This window comes from Pleurodeles waltl, chromosome 11 (genome assembly GCF_031143425.1).
Source record: "Pleurodeles waltl isolate 20211129_DDA chromosome 11, aPleWal1.hap1.20221129, whole genome shotgun sequence".
In the NCBI taxonomy this organism is placed as follows: domain Eukaryota; kingdom Metazoa; phylum Chordata; class Amphibia; order Caudata; family Salamandridae; genus Pleurodeles; species Pleurodeles waltl.
Window position 1 is genome coordinate 17,801,129 of NC_090450.1, and position 18,101 is coordinate 17,819,229.

General features: G+C 43.9%; 1 protein-coding gene across 1 annotated transcript in view; it reads left to right on the forward strand.

The window, feature by feature from the left end:
* Window positions 1–18,101, forward strand: part of LOC138265049 (hepatitis A virus cellular receptor 1-like) — a 59,308-nt gene that overhangs the window by 37,137 nt on the left and 4,070 nt on the right. The window contains exons 3-4 of the mRNA XM_069212597.1: window positions 1,625–1,699; window positions 5,202–5,276. Of these exons, the coding sequence (XP_069068698.1) occupies window positions 1,625–1,699; window positions 5,202–5,276 (150 nt within the window). The remainder of the gene's footprint in view (window positions 1–1,624; window positions 1,700–5,201; window positions 5,277–18,101) is intronic.

Consider the following 18,101-nt stretch of genomic DNA (forward strand, 5'->3'; position numbering starts at 1 on the left):
GTTGAGTTTATAAGGATTCTAAGCAAAGCATTGAAGTCGATTGAGGTAGTTGAAGGGCGGAGTTTACACCGTCTGCTTGACTATAACCTCCTGCAGTTTGTTTCAGTGTGCTGGTTCTTTTAGATATCAAATGCTACTCATCTTTCCGTGTTAACGCTTGGAGACTGCTTCTCAGTCATAGGCAGCACAGAAGTATAACATTTGAAAAGCTCTGGCCGGGAGAAGGGTTACATATACATATACACAGGAAATGGAAATATGCGGGCATTCAAAGAAGAGATACCTGTGCTCAGATACTATTAACATCCCCCCTAATGGCCTGGGTTATGGCATTGACACAAGAGCAGACCAATAGAGTTTTACATTTGTATTCCAAGAGGGTGAAAAAATCCTGTCTTCTCAGTTTTTGTTGACAGCGTGAACTGGTTTAAAAACTATCAGTTATTAGCAGGAGGAACTCTGCTTTAAAGATACCACACATCAGTAGTGGCAGGGTACTGTAAGAGGGCCATTGTTGCACTCCATTGATAACTCATTCCATCTTCCCTGGTACAAATTAGAACTCTTCAAAGTACTCAGCAACATAACTCGCCTGCCTCTCTCCGGGGGGCACGAAAGGCTAACAAGCTCTCTCAGCACTAGATGGGAACAACACCATAAAAAAAGCGTTGGCAAAGCCAATAGGTGTCACCTGCACAATCTTGTCCTTTGTCAATGTTTTTAGCTTTGTTGCACAGTAAGGCGGCAGCACATTCAAAACACAAAACAGAGCTCTGACTCATCCTAGCACTTTTTTTTAACTACTGTCAGGAAGGGTCTCAGAGGTAATGAGGTGTGCAACACAAGGTAATAAATGCCTTCGGCCAGCAGTTAAAACAAAAAGCGATATGGCCAGAGCTAGCTGGGTCCATATTGTTTTTTTTTTTTCTTTTTTCAATTTGAGCCATGCTGCACAGTATCTGTGCTTCTAGGCAATATAGCTAAAAACGTTGACAAAGATAATAAGTTTCGTAGGTGAGACCTATTGGCTTTGACACTGCTTATTTACATTTCTTATGAGGTGATGGCTGCTGCAAGGTTCTGACTGCCTGTTCACAAGCATTTTCACAGTTCCTCGCACTTTCAGTTTCACTTTTAATTTACCATGCTAACAAGTGCTTTAGCCATGTTGGCAGAGTAAACTACCAATCCTGAAACGGCTGTGAGAGCTTCACAACACGTGAGCATCCATCATGATGCATGTACACACAAGCACAACCATGAGCAGCCATCTTGCAATGGATTTGTTTAAAATAGGAAACCCCTTCTTGAACAGCCATCCATGCATCATCAAGCGTGCACGTCCGTCATCACACAAGTATGTGTATGCGCTCCATTGCACTGTCATCTGTTTTGGCAATATCTACACCCAATGCAAACAAGCAATGGCAAAGCCAATCACTCAACCTTTTGTAGCCAATAACTATTGGCTTTTCCAATGCTTGTTTTATTTCACTTCCTTCTATTTAATATCTGTAACAGGAGAAGTAATTTATGTGTCTCATGTTGTAAATGTTTTTTCTGAATTTCTAGTAATTTACCTCATTGACAGTAATAATGTTTTGACTTTGTTTTCCTCATTCAGGAACGTCACCTACTTTTACACCAACAACCAGCACTTTACCGACTTCAAACACCAGTGAAAGTGGTTCAGCTTCAGGTACTTGCTGCCCTCATGGAGTGTTTTTCTTACTCATTCACGTCTGCTATCCATTTGATTTCTCATGCTCCTTTATTCTGATCTTTATTTATTACATTGTTAATCTGTAATTCTCTCTTTCTTAGAACCTTGAACATATTTCAACAAAAGAGGTGTCCATGTATCTTCTCTGATCATAGCACTCAGTTTAATTGTCTTCTGATGTTGTTCATTATCAATGATTGATAGTGAAGTTTTGTGAACACCATGGCTTGGCACCCTCAAACCTAAGACATCTTTTGTTTGGTGATAACTGTGCTTGGTGAAAATGTCATTAACTTTTAGGGTTCCCTGGCAGAGCGAGCTGGGATTTGGAACCTGCTATGCTACACAATGAGCCCCACAATTAGAGATGCCTTTTAAACAAACCATTATCACTTCAGTTTTTGTCCCAAGCCCAGAAAGAACACAGTGACCCTTCTTTTATTTATGTATATCTGTCTTCTTATAAATTACTCTATAAGGGTAAAGTGTGCTGTACATACAACAAGATGAAGTTATCCACTTTAGCAATACCTCGAACAAGAGCATAGCATTCAAAGACAGTGGCAGTAAAATTGGTATATATTAGAAAGTAAAATAGTGAGGATAAGGATAGTGGTAAAATATAAAACAGTGAGACAGGGTAACTGTGGATCTATGGTAAAAAAAAAAGTTTAACAAGTTGACTGATAATATATAAGAGAGAAAAAAAGATATTGGAAGTAAGAGGGATCAGAAAGATAAGCTACTAATAGGAAATTGAGATTAGAGAGGAAGACGGACGAGCAGGAAGTCAAAAACAATACACAAAAGGCATGGACAGTTAAGAGACGAGAATGTTGGGATGGGGTCTTCAGCAAAAGATACATTGATGTAAAGGGGAGAAAAGCTGTTAGATTAGATGTCATTGATAGAGAAAAGCTTTCAATTTTATATAAAAGATCTGCAAGGATTTAGCCCATTCTTAGTTCAAATGACATCTTATTCCAAAACACTGCTACTACACCAGAGAATGATTGGGATGCTGTTTTCTAAGTAGTACGGGCCAGATTTATGGAAAAGTGGCACAGCGCGGTGTTACGCCAAAATTGGCAGTGCTGCGTCACTTTAGAAAAGCAGGGATGTGCCGTATTTAAGTGAATACGGCGCACCCCTGTGCAGGCGCTAAATTCAGCTACCGCCACCAACGCAGACATCCTTGCACCATCGTGCAAGGATGTCTGCGTTGAGGGGTGTGATTGTTTATGTGCGGGAAGGTTTCCCTTCCTGCACATAAACAATCACTAATAGCACTTTGGCACTTCTGTGTGTGCTGCACAATGTGGAACACACAGAAGTGCCAAAGTGTCATTTTCAAATGATTGTTTATTTGCACGAAGGGACACCTTCCCACACATAAACATTCATTTCTGGCATTTTGCTCTTTCTGTGCGTGCTGCAGAATGCAGCATGCATAGAAAAAGCAAAAAACAAGGAGGAATGAAAGTATTCCTCCTCATAGCGCCCTGCTAATGCCACCCCGGGGGGTAGCATTGAATTTTGGCGCTGCCTCAGGTTTACAAAATTTCATAAATTGGAGGCAGCGTCAAAATGCGATGGGTGTTGCTGTGGCACACCCACAGCAACACACGTTGCACTCCCCATTCACGGAAAGTGCTGCGTGTGACGGGGTCATATTTACAAGGTGATGTTAAGCCACAAAAAGTGGCTTAACATCACCTTGTGAATACGGCGCAGTGCTTAGCGCCACAGGAGTGTCACAAAAAGTGACTGTTCGGGGGCGCTCGGGGTTCTTAAATAGGCCCCTTAGTCTTGCTTTTGCAGCACCTCAATCCCACTGTTGTGTTGAGTTTATAAGGATTCTAAGCGAAGCATTGAAGTCGATTGAGGTCGCTGAATGGCGGAGTTTACACCGTCTGCTTGACCATAACCTCCTCCAGTTTGTTTCAGTGTGCTGGTTCTTTTAGATATCAAATGCTACTCATCTTTCCGTGTTAACGCTTGGAGACTGCTTCTCAGTCATAGGCAGCACAGAAGTATAACATTCGAAAAGCTCTGGCCGGGAGAAGGGTTACATATACATATACACAGGAAATGGAAATATGCGGTCATTCAAAGAGATACCTGTGCTCAGATACTATTAACATCCCCCCTAATGGCCTGGGTAATGGCATTGACACAAGAGCAGGCCAATAGTGTTTTACATTTGTATTCCAAGAGTGTGAAACAATCCTGTCTTCTCAGTTTTTGTTGACAGCGTGAACTGGTTTAAAAACTATCAGTTATTAGAAGGAGGAACTCTGCTTTAAAGATACCAAACATCAGTACTGGCAAGGTACTGTAAGAGGGCCATTGTTGCACTCCATTGATAACTCATTCCATCTTCCCTGGTACAAATTAGAACTCTTCAAAGTACTCAGCAACATAACTCGCCTGCCTCTCTCCGGGGGGCACGAAAGGCTAACAAGCTCTCTCAGCACTAGATAGGAACAACACCATAAAAAAAGCGTTGGCAAAGCCAATAGGTGTCAGCTGCACAATCTATTTCCTTTGTCAGGGTTTTTAGCTTTGTTGCACAGTAAGGCGGGAGCACATTTAAAACACAAAACAGAGCTCTGACTCATCCTAGCACTTTTTTTTAACTGCTGTCAGGAAGGGTCTCAGAGGTAATGAGGTGTGCAACACAAGGTAATAAATGCCTTCGGCCAGCAGTTAAAACAAAAAGCGATGACATGGCCAGAGCTAGCTGGCTCAGATATTATTATTATTTTTTTTTTCTTTTTCTTTTTAATTTGAGCCATGCTGCACAGTATCTGTGCTTCTGTGCAATATAGCTAAAAACATTGACAAAGATAATAAGTTTCGTATGTGAGACCTATTGGCTTTGACACTGCTTATTTAAATTTCTTATGAGGTGATGACTGCTGCAAGGTTCTGACTGCCTGTTCACGAGCATTTTCACTGTTCCTTGCACCTTCAGTTTCACTTTTAATTTACCATGCTAACAAGTGCCTTAGCCATGTTGGCAGAGTAAACTACCAATTCTGAAACGGCTGTGAGAGCTTCACAACACGTGAGCATCCATCATGATGCATGTAGACACAAGCACAACCATGAGCAGCCATCTTGCAATGTTTTTTGTTCATATAGGCAACCCCTTCTTAAACAGCCATCCATGCATCATCAAACATGCACATCCCTCACCACAAAAGTATGTGTATGCGCTCCGTTGCACTGTCATCTGTTTTGGCAATATCTGTACCAAATGCAAACAAGCAATGACAAAGCCAATCGCTCAGCCTATTATACCCAAGACCTATTGGCTTTTCCAATGCTTGTTTTATTTCAGTTCCTTCTATTTAATATTTGTAACAGGAGAAGTAATTTATGTGTCTCATGTGGTAGTTTTTGTTGTTTTAGAGTTTCTAGTAAATTACTTAATTGACAATTATAATGTTTTTACTTTGTTTTCCTCAATCAGGAGCATCATCTACTTTTACACCAACAACCAGCACTTTACCCCCTTCAAACACAAGTGAAATTGGTTCAACCTCAGGTACTTGCTTCTTTCATAGTCTTTTTCTTTCTTACTCAGATATGCTATCCATTTGATTTCCCATGCTCCTTTATTCTGATCTTTATTTGTCACATTGTAAGTCTTTATTTCTCTCATTCTTAAAACCTTGAACACATTTAAATAATAGAGGTGTCCATGTATCTTCTGTGATATAGCTTTGTGAACACCATGGCTTGGCACCCTGAAACCTAAGATATCTTTTGTTTGGTGATAACTGTGTTTGGTGAAAATGTTATTAAAGAGTTGCCTATATAATTTGTAGGGTTCCCTGGCAGAGGTAGTTGGAACCTGCTATGATACACAATTATCCCAACAATTAGAAATCGCTTTTAAACAAACAACTATCACTGCAATTTTTGTTCTTAAGCCCGGAAAGAACACAGTGACCCTTCTTTTATTTATGTATTTCTGTCTTCTTATAAATTACTCTATTAGAGTAAAGTGTGCTGTACATACAACAAGTTGAAGTTTACACTTTAGCAATACCTAGAACAAGATCATAACATTCAAAGAGGGTGGCAGTAAAATTTATATATATTAGAAAGTAAAATTGTGAGGGTAAGAATAGTGATAAAATGTAAAACAATGAGACAGGCAATGCTTAATTTGTAAATAAAAACGTGCCGGCACTCAAAGCCCTCCTCTTAAACACGAGGCTACTGCAATTAAATGTGGGAACACAGAATACTGAGGCAGCTTAATCCTGAAGCCATCTCAGGCCTCTTCAATCCATTTAAAGCCACACCCTGCCCCTTCAGCTCACTCTTGCAGCTTTCTGCTTTCTCCCATTGTGACGCTTTTTCATTTTTCTCTTCCACCGTCTTTTCCATACGTGTCTATTTCTCGCATTACATGCTTGAGGCAGAAAAATAGGAGCCGGCCCTTAAAAATAAGTGCTGGTGCTCCGCTCCGGAAACAACTAGCACAAGTTAAGGACCAGAGACAGGGTAACTGTGGATGTAGGGTAAAAAAAGGTTAACAAGTTGACTGATAATACATAAGAGAGAGACAAAATATATTGGAAGTAATAGACATCAAAAAGATAAGCTAATCATAGAAAATTGAGATTAGACAGGAAGATAGACGGGCAGGAAGTAGAAAACAATACACAAAAGGCATGGACAGTTAAGAGAGGAGAATATTAGGATGGGGTCTTCAGCAAAAGATACATTGATGTAAAGGGGAGAAAAGGTATTGGATTAGATGTCCTTGATAGAGAAAAGTTTTCAATTTTATATAAAAGATCTGCAAGGATTTAGCCATTCTTAGTTCAAATGACATCCTATTCCATAACACTGCTACTACACCAGAGAATGATTGGGATACTGTTTTCTAAGTAGTAAGGGGCAGATTTATGGAAAAGTGGCATAGTGTTTTGCTGTGCCAAAATTGGCAGCGTTGCGCTGTAGTGTGGCCATTTTATTATAGCTTTCTGCGCGTTAGCCTAAAGTATTAGGCATCTGTGCACTTTGCCCTAGATGCATTTCATTTAGCCTTGCACTGTTATTTTACAATAACCAGTTTCACGGTCTTGTTTTATTTCCTACTATCACACTGTTTAGCCTACTTCAGCGCTGTGTCCGCAAACAATACATTCTTGCTCACTCTGTGCTTCAGTCAAGGATACAGTCTAGTACATTGCCAATAGACGTGGTAGAAGTTTAGTCTTTATGGTTCGTAGACAGTACACATTCTTACGCAGGAACATCGGGGTGTTAGTTCACATCAATAGTATAAAAACACTTTCTAATCCCAGTACACGTAAGAGGGAGATTCCGACCAGGAACCCACAACTAGATGCTGATCCAGATCGCAGGCTTTTGCTCAGGTATGAGAGTTGATGTCCTCCTTCCCGCACATAAACAATAATTTCTGGCATTTTGCTCTTTGTATGCATGCTGAAGAATGCAGCATGCATAGAAAAAGCAAAAAACGAGAAGGAATAAAAGTATTCCTCCTCATTGCGCCCTACTAACGTCGGCCCTGCAGGTGGCGTTAGATTTTGTCTCTGCCTCAGGTTTACGAAATTTCATGAATCTGAGGCAGCGTCAAAATGCAATGGGTGGTGCTGTGGTACGCCCAAGGTTATGCAAGATAATTTTGGTTATGAAATAAAGCTTGGCATGGCTCCCCACCCTCACCATGTCACCCTACCATTCCTTTTTTACATGCTAGCCAGCAGCTGGGTTCTTACTTTCAACAAAACAGAGGCATCCATAATACCAGTCCCTCTATTGTGGGCTTCTTTGCTTTATATTCTCTTTGTTTTCAACCCTTATCCATTAATATTAGCCAGTATATAAAACTTAATTTCTGGATTTGTTTCTTGCTTACACATTTGCAATTGGTGAGCACATTGATAGAATCAGCATGTTTTAAAACCTTTAAATTTACAACAGAGCAAGAGCCCGAGTAGGCAAAAGCAACTACTGCACCACAGGTAGAATCCTCCCATGAATTGACTGTGTTATGGTATGCCTCACCAAGTCTGCTTTAATAGTTCTCAATCCTCTTTTGGACCTCCTCACTCTCTCTGGAGAAGTTAGTCTAAACTCACCCCTGTACATATCTCTGTATGAGACATGTCCTGCATTAAGTTGTAGCCTCATTTTTGTGTCCTTTTCTAGAGGATGTTTTTGTGGATCACAAGATTACTTGATCACAATGACAACCATAAAAACTCTACATATAAACTCACTCTTGCAAACATATTCCTGGCCTCACGGTGATCTAGAAGCATTAAATAAGCCTATACAAAGGTTTGGCAATAGTGGCATGAATATTCAACTAATCCTCTAAAGTTCTATATTTTACCACTTCCAATACATATACAACTGTGAGTGGACCACTGCACTCAATTTGGTATCAAAATCAGATACCCACCACTACCATCCCTTCAAAAGGATAGTTGAAAACCTAGCTTCAATACTGTCCCCATTGCTGCATTCAACTTCAATGAAGAACTGGACTTTTTTTTACTAAAATTGGAAAGAATTTGGTCCCTGTCAATGAAGTGAGCCTGGGTAAGAGCCACTCTTGCGTCAAGAACCTCATCAGCCTCTCTGTTCCATCTATTTATTTTTTCTCCTCTTTATATTTCTAAGAGAAACAGTTTCAGACTCTGCGGAGAGACACAACATTCTTATAGCCAAGTATTCCCACACTTCTTCCAAAGAAATGGTACACCACTTGTGTGGGTGGGTCTATCATCTGCGAAAGGCAATACACAGCAACTAGGAAACATTGAAACTTTGCCTTTCTATTTCACCCATTCTGGGGATATGAGTGTAGGAAATCTGCTTGAACTGGTTTGAAGTGACCATAGAGGTGGTGTTGATCATTTCCCTAGCTACACCTCTATGGTGGACACACAGGCTCTACAAAAGGAGAGAAAGGTTTCCCCATCTTGTATTTAGAAGAGAGAGGATTGTTTGCAGTAGGGCACACAGGAAATGCTCAAAAGTGGGAGAGGTAATCCATGGGCACATTTATCCTATTGCTTAGTGAGGAACCACGAGATCCCCCTAACCCACAAGTGGGTGCAGGGCATAAATGTGTCATCCCAAGTATTTGCCTCCAAAAACTACTAGACCAGAAGAAGCTCAGAAAAGAACTGACCCTTCTCTCCGAAATCCGAGAGGAACCCAAAGGACTGGACCTGCTTCCTCTTGTACCCAAGACAAAGAATAGGACTCCAAGGGTCATGAGGCTGCCCTACTGTTCAAGCTACAGGAACATAAGGCTGACCCCCTGTTCAAGCAACAGGAACACAGTAGGCTATAGGAGGCATTTCATGAAGATTCCCAGCTGACGATCTCCAAAAGGAACTGACGTGGACTGGTTTGTGCTTTCATGTTGAGCTTGTTGTCAAAGATGATTTCTAGGTGTCTGGAGTGGTCAGCAGGTCTGGGTGTGGGTCCCAGGTCTTGGGGTCACCATGAGTCATTCCAGGGGTTCCTGTTGTTGCCAAAGATCAGTACTTCAGTCTTGTCCGGGTTCAGCTTCAGGTCGATGGTGCTTGTCATGCATCTGTGAAAGTTGGTTCTGATGGTGGTAGGATCATTGGTGAGGGAGATGATGAGTTGGGTGTTGTCTGCGTAGGATATTGTGTTGAGCCTGTGGGATCTGACAATTTTGGCCAGTGGGGTCATTTATATGTCGGAGAGAGTAGGGCTGAGCCCTGGGGAATAACGCAAACAGTATCCTTCGGTTCTGAGGTGAAAGGTGGTAGACGGACCCTCTGTGTGATTTGGGTGAGCAAGTGTGTGATCCATTTAAGCGTGCCCGCTTGGGTGCTGATGTGCCTGGAGTCTTTCAGTCAGCTTGTGGTGAGCAACTGTTTTGCAGGCTGGAGGGGGATTGAGGAGTATCAAGGCTGCTGTTTCTCCTCAGTCGAGGAGGGTTCGGATGTTGGCAGTGTTTATTTCTTCTTCACAATTTCACAGTGTGTTTGGGGCACCTAATTCATGTTCTGTGTCTTGATTAAATCCCTTCTCCCTTCTCTGCTCTTACTCTGCTGTTCTCCTGGAATTTTTTCAGGTACCGTCAATATGGTACAGCAATTTATTTTTAAAATACTCTGTCTTACCAATACCCTTGGTTGAAACCTCGTTTTGTTCACTCCGTAGGCAGCAACCCTATTTATTGTGTTTGTCTTGTCTGGATGATGACCTTGAATCAATGAAGGTCAAAACACGGCCCACAAATATCAGCAGACATTTGGATTTGTCTTGTTCAATGACATTTGAAGAAATTATGTAATTGCCTTAATTATTGCACATTATTTATCAAATGCTGTTGGTTTGCAGTATAATAACGTTTTCTATAATAATCTTTCTGTTGATATTGTATGAGACATTGTTGTATGATATATTTGTCGTGCCGGTGGGGTGGCTGTACTGCAGCCTCCCTTTAGTAGGTCCTGGAAGGAGGGAGGGGTTCAAGTGGACAATCGGAGGGGCTGGCAGGAGAGTGCAATCTGGTGAGAAGTTCGGCAGGAGGATGGGAAAACACTGGTAGCAACAATTAAGCAATCAGCAAGAAAGGCACAATAATTAAGGAGAAAGGCACGGGAATTAAGGAGAAAGGGACAGGAATTAAGGGGAAAAATACAGGAATTAAGGAGAAAGGCTCAAGTATTGAGGAGAACGGCACAAAAAATTAAGGAGAAGGGCACAAGAATTAAGGTGAAAGGTCCAAGAAATTAGGCAAATAAGGGAGAAGCATAAAAGAGAGAGTCACACTTAGGGCTGGTGGCACCAGGGTGAGTTGAGTCTGGGACCTCTGTGCCTGCTGTCACAGTTTGCCTATTCCACAAATGTGACAAAAAGTGGCACAAAGTGTTGCTCTGGAATTCACTTTCCATTACAGAAACATTTGATTCTGTGCTGAATTCAATGAAAACTTAGTAGATCTGCTGCTAAGTGTTTTTATATCATCACAGAGATAGTGAAGAATTGTATGATAGATGCAAAAAGTGTGGACCACAGAGTTTCATTCAGAAAACTGAAAAACAAAATGTTGGTTCAATATAATGGATTTGGTGATCCTAGGTGGTAGTATGTGTACCTGGGAAGTGAACACAAGTATGTAATAATATCACACTGGCATTTTCTATGTCACTGATGAGGCACTATTTTTGTATCTAGTAAATTGGTGGAATTAAATGATTTCTACCAAAGCTGTTGAAAAATCATTTTTTTCTTCTATTCAATGTGTTAGAAGGACGAATGAAGTTTGAGGTATTTTTTTTATTTTATATGAATATTTAAAGAAATGCTTGAACTACTAGTTGTTATTAAGCCTGGTCCCTCACTAAAATTTTATATTATACCATTGGTCACTATATGAAGGATGGAGAAAATCCTGAAAGAAGTTTTTGAATGAAAACTGAAGCATAGTTATTGAATTGATTTTGAAGCACAAGCATCGAATGTACTTTTCTAAAAGCATCAACAATGCCACCTCTCCTTTTTACAACTTTAAGAACTATTGGCATTAAAGGTTTCTAGCATACTACAGCAAGTTCATTGTTAGGTATACTTTTTTCTTTATTTTGTTCTTAACTTACCCACTCAACTTCACTTTCTATTTCTTTCTCTTTCAGGCTTGAATAATTTTATGTTCTTATTTTCTTTCTTTCTTCCTTTCTTTCCTCTTTTTGTCATCCTAAATTCTCTCTTTCTGATTAAAAGTAATACTATTCTTCAGTCCCTCGCTGATCCATTTTCATCACCTTCCAGTCACATATAATTTTGTGAGATAAGTGGGACTTTTTTGGGCTAACCGAGACTTTCATGACTATTAAGTGCCATTAAACTAGGTTATAGTGAAATTAGTTATATATAGTATTTGGGGAATGCAAAACTGTAGTAATAAAGTTCTCTATAAAAAGCAAGCTGTTGCTTTTCTGCCATCTTCCTTCAAAGCACCTTTAGAATGTTTTGAGTATTGAGTATTCCACTTGTGTCATTGACATAATGTACACCTTGATATGCTGCCGTCCATTATCAATTCTATTAGTTATACTGAATCTTTTTTTTTTTATAAACAGTAACACCAATAAATAAGACATCCAATATAACTTCAGTCACTCAAACTGTCAGCACAAACACAGCAACTGGAACGCCAAGTAATGTTTGTCGTTTAATGTCTTTGCTCCCCCATTTTAGATATTTCACCTTGTTTTTCTTTCCTTCTTTTTATCATTTGTTTTTTCTTTTACTTTTATGTTTCTCACAGTCATTTCCTTTACTTTTACTCTCATTATTTTTTACTTTTACTTTTTGATTTTTTCTTTATTTGTCTTTCCATTTTTCTTCTATACAACATATTGCTCCTTTAATTTAGCATTTTTTCTTTCTTGTTGGGTGGGGAAAAAGATGGCGGCCGGCTGATACTGCATGAGTACATAACCTTTCCTCTGCTCCCTCTTCCCTGACTTCGGCATTGTCCCAACCCCCTGCGTATTTTATTTTTCCTCTCTTTAGACTTTCTTTTCATTTCAAAAATTCTTTCTATTTCCTTTCAATCTTTTAATTATATCTTGATTTCTGTTTTGTATTTTGCTTTTAAATACTGAAACACACTTATTTCATCACTTGGTAGATGTGGGACATCCAATGTAAAACATAATTATACAATCCACATGACTAGGAGTACACAAATATAAATGAACACTGAATCCCCAGTTTGCAGATGTAATTGTACACTTTGTTATAAGCTTCTGACTTTTACAATTCATAAAGGAGTTTTAGGAGTAGTATCTTTATGACTGCGGAGACTCCACAATAGTGTACAGACTCCAAACATAAAAAGATAGATAGTCATAAAGAGATTACTAGTAAAATTATTCTCTGAATTGGAAAAAATACAAAAACGTACACTAAACTGTACGTTTACCTTTGTTAGTCAGGCCCTGAGTACTCATATGAAGCATCTGTTGTTTTGTGACTGAAGGCTGCTTTCTCTTTAATCTGAATTCACCATGAAATCCTTTTTTTATGAATGACCCGTTACATGCAAATGGTATGTAGCACAAATTACGTGGCCCTTGAGAATTGACCATTAAGCAGGAAAAACATTTGTCTGTTGCACTCCAGCTTGAGGATTCACTAACTACAAGCTGTGTCACTCTTCAGATGGACTACAGGGAAATAAACTTTTGGCTGCTGTCTGGGTTGGGTGACAAGTTTCAGAATCTGGGCCTAAGTGTTTTAACCATCACTGACAGCAGTTCACATTACTGCTTCAGTTTATTCACCGTATTAATGTATTGTGTTTTCTGTCTTATAACAAGAAACAACAAGGGGGAGGAGCCAAGATGGCGACCGGGAAGGACGCTTCGTAAAGCGCTCCGTCTCGGGCTCGCCTCCAAAACGATTGCGGGGCACCCTGGGGTCGCCAATATCCTCATACAGAGGAGTAACCCGCTCTAGGAGCCTCTCTCCCCTTGCTGACGGCCACGGGGGCGCTGTGGCGGCTGAGCCGCCGAGGGACAACATCGCCTCAGGACTGCGGCCGCCATTTTGCCTCGGCGCGAGGCTCGGAGCTCCGTCCCGGAGCCCCTGAGGTGAGGTGGGGGTGCGGCGGTGGGGGGATCCCGTTGCGGGAGGGCAGCGGACCTGCCTCGGGGCTCTCCCCCCCCCCCCCCCTCTACCGCTGGACAACCCTCTCCACTGCCGTGGTGGGGAGGGGCGGTGGGACGGTGAAGCCGTGATTGGGGACCTTGGGCGGTTCCCCCCCCCTTGGCCTGCGTTCTGGCTGCAAGGCGTGCCCCCCCCCTTCGATTTAGGGGGGTCGCGCAGTAAAAGTCACGGGGCTGAACGGAGGAGCCGCCGAGGGACGACATCGCCTCAGGACTGCGGCCGCCATTTTGCCTCGGTGCGAGGCTCGGAGCTCCGTCCCGGAGCCCCTGAGGTGAGGTGGGGGTGCGGCGGTGGGGGGATCCCGCTGCGGAAGGGCAGCGGACCTGCCTCGGGGCTCTCCCTCCCCCCCCCCCCCTCTCTACCGCTGAACAACCCTCTCCACTGCCGTGGTGGGGAGGAGCGGAGGGGCAGTGAAGCCGTGATTGGGGACCTTTGGCGGTTCCCCCCCCCTTGGCCTGCGTTCCGGCTGCAAGGCGTGCCCCCCCCTTCGACTTAGGGGGGTCGCGCAGTAAAAGTCACGGTGCGCATCTGGAGCCCTGGCGGTTTGCTCTACACGCCCCCCTGGTCACTCCTAGTGGCTCCTGCAATTCATGAACGTCTGCGGGCTACGAGTGGGGCCCCCCCCGAAGTATATTATGACTCCACCATTCCCCCGGTAAGAGGAGCAGAACCCTGCATGGAAGCCCAATTGGAAGTGAGTGCATATGGCAATTGACCTTGTGAGGGTGGGGGACCCACGCCCAGGCCCTGAATCGTTGGAGCCGACATGATGGGCATATTGGATTGACTTCGGAGATCATCCCGCGATCCGTCGCCCCCCCGCTGGCGCCGGGTGAGGGACCTGGAAACGGGCAACCAAGCAGGAACTCATTTCGTGGAATATTAGGCAGTTTGTAATCCAAAAAACTTAAAGCGCATGACGGTGGGGATCCGTGAGTACACACAGCCCTCCATATCCGTCCAACCTGGGGCTCGAGGAGCTCATGAAAGCGCAGTAGAAACAGAGACCCATAAATCGAGTCAAAATGGCCGGGAGATCAAAATCAGCGAGGAATCAGGACCGGGGCACGCAGGGACCAGCGCCTGGGGACCAACAACCTACTCCTACCTTACAATCACTGGAATCTACACTTTTGGCCCATTCTACACAATTCGAGAGAGTACTCCAAGCAATTATGGACACTAAAATTTCATTAGAAAACAGAATAGATACGGTATCGCAAGATCTAAATATTCTTAGAGCGGACCACCGCAAATTATCCGAAAAAGTGAAGTCAACGGAAGAGACGCTAAATGACATGTGCCCCAAAGTAACGGACAACCAAAAACAAATTCTCCGCCTGGACCTAGAGGTAAAAACACTGCTGAGGAGAGCAGAAGAGGCGGAGGGAAGATCACGCCGCAACAACATACGGTTTCTTGGTCTCCCGGAAAAATCAATAGAACAAAACACAGAGATTCAACTGGAACAGTGGTTAGCCAAAGAGGTCCTGAACGGAGCCCCGTCGAAATTCTTCTCAGTAGAAAGAGCACACAGGACTCCCGGGCGCCCCCCAGTACCGGGCCAGTCCCCAAGACCGCTGATAGCCAGGTTCCTGAACTTTAGAGACCGGGATGCGATACTGCAACAATTCCGCAGCAATGGTCCATTTCAATATGAGGACTCAACTGTTCACGCTTACCCAGACTTCACTCAGGAAGTGCAAAGACAACGCAACTCCTTTGCTCAAATTAAGCAACGTCTCCGTGAACATGACATAAAGTATGCTCTGCTATTTCCCGCTAAATTAAGAGTACTAACAGATGAACGCACCCACGTGTTCACATCTCCGGAAGACGCTTGGACATGGCTACATGCCAAGGGGTTTGCCCAACCCCGAGAAGAAACCGGTATTAACGACAACTGGTCCACAGCATCCAATCGGAAACGCCCCAAAAGACGACCCGGGGGTCAACCTACGGAGAAACAGGCTGCGGAAGAGAGAGCCAGGGTCCTGAAGGAAACTCCCCTGCTGACACAAAATGCTTTTGAGACACTCAGAACCCATCCAGAGGAGGGTTCGGAATCGGATTCAATAAGCTCGGATTCCACACTGACGGGGTCGCTGAAAGGCCCGGAGATTACTCCCCGGACTGCGGACATACTCTGAACAACTGATGCTGACCCACCACCAGGGCGGGACCCGCTGCCACAGAAGGAGAACAGGATTGAATATTGTGTGTCCCGCCGACAGCGGCTGGATATATCGCTTGAAATTATGTATCCTTGTTTCTCTGCTTTCAGAGTCAACTCCTGTATTTAGCCTGCGTGTAATTGGAGGTGACGCGCGGCAGGGGAGGGTTGGCTTGCTGCGCCCCGGGGATGCCCCACACAACTTGCAGGCTGAATCTGCAGAAGGATGCGAGCCCCTATAATGAGCCGCACCCGGATAGTATTATAGCTCCCCCGCAGGCATCCACACGGACACTGCCTAGGTCGCACCTCTCTGGGGTGTGCGTTTGTTTTTTTGTTGGTTCACAGTTGGGGTTGGGATCCAGTTGGGGAGGGAGGGAGGGTAATTACCAGTTTGTACACCGCAGGTCTGCGCATAACACAAGACACATAGATGGAGGTTGGGGAACGGGCTGTAGTGGCGATGGGGAGGGGGAGGACTGCTTGGACCCCATCAGGGACCAGACTGTTAGATGCACCACTACGAAACAAACATGGCCCAGCAAACAGCCCACAACGTAAGCAAATATATCATAGTCACCTGGAATGTCAGGGGTCTAGGGAACCACAGAAAAAGGTCCAGGGTGCATGCAAGACTCAAACGCCAGGGCACACACATTGCAATTTTACAAGAAACCCACCTACTGGACCCAGACTTACAAGAACTGCGGAATAGATGGGGAGGTCAGATCGTAGGCACATCTTATTCAACCTTTGCGAGGGGGGTCCTGATATGGATGGCAGGGAGTGTTCCATTTCTTCTAACATCATACAGGATAGACCAGGGAGGTAGGTACGTGGTGGTGGAGGGTAAATTAGACGGAAAACAATTGTCACTCATAGGAGTATACGCCCCGAACACTGCGTTGCCTGTGTTCCTGAACACGCTCACCCCAGCTCTATTGACTAACCCTGCAGCACCTGCAATATGGGGTGGTGATTTCAATAATACGCCGGACCTGACATTGGATAGGTCAAGCCCCCCCACACATTCAGCGGCCAACAGACGCCCCGGGTGCCCACTGGTGACATGGGCCAGTGACATGGGTCTCTGCGATTTGTGGCGCATGAAGCACCCGCAGCGCAGAGAATACTCATTTTACTCAGTACCACACAAAGTATACACTAGGATAGATCTGCTATGGGGTACCCGGGACATTTGCACAGTAACCAACGGGATTGAATACTTAGCTAAGTCACTATCAGACCACTCACCGCTTAAAATAACTTTAGATTGGGGCAGGAGGCGACAAGCGATCCCAACCTGGAGATTACAAGTGGAAGCGTTGCAGGACCCTGCATTTAAAGACGCTTTGAGTACAGCGCTCAAGCAGTACTGGGAATTGAATGCTGGCACTACAAGCTTAAGAGCAGTAGAGTGGGACGCACATAAAGCAGTGACCCGCGGGCACTGCATTTCCACTACATGGGGGGTAAGACGCACACTCCATGCAGAGGTTACCAAACTGGAAAAGAAACTAAGAGCACTAGAAAACGCAGTGGCCCGCAGCGAAACACCATATACGTCATTAAAAGATGCGCGCGCAGAATACGCAGCTGCAGAAGCCACACTACGCCTACATGACTACAAATATCACTTGACCAGATTACAAGCGGAAGGCGACAGATCGGGTAGGCTGCTCGCATGGCTCCTGCGGGAGGAACGGCAATGCCCCCCAATAGGGGCAATAGTGTTAGGCGTAGGCGCAATAGCAACCACACAGGATGAAATTAATGATGCGTTCAGGAAATACTACACACAGCTATACAGCACACGCACATCATGCACCCCCCAACAACTCGAGTCCTTTTTGGTGGAATCCTCTCTGCCCCAACTCACACAAAATGACAGGGAGACATTAGAGGCCCCCATCACACTAGGAGAACTAAATAAGGCTCTTGAACAACTACCTAGAAATAAAGCTCCAGGGGCAGACGGCCTGCCATCAGAATACTACTCCACTTTTGCAACACACCTGGTCGCACATCTCCTAAAAGTCATGGAAGAAGCAGAGATCAAGGGAAGTCTCCCCCCCACAATGAGAGAGGCAATGATAGTGGTCCTCCCGAAACAGGGGCGAGACCCCACTGACGTTAGGTCCTATAGACCCCTGTCTCTACTAAATCTAGATTGCAAACTTCTTGGCAAAATACTAGCCAACAGGCTAGCTCCTCATATGCACACTTTAGTACATGAAGACCAGAATGGATTTATCCCAAAACGCAACACCTTTCTCAACATTCGTAGGCTACTAAGCGTAATGGGCGATACCCCCCCGAGTGCATCTGAGGAAGCAGTGATCTCGCTAGACATCGAAAAAGCATTCGACACACTAGAATGGGACTTCCTGTTTGCCACCATGCAGCGAATGGGCATAGGCCCAAAATTTATAAGATGGGTACGCATACTGTACACCAACCCGCAGGCCAGGGTGAAGACAGGAG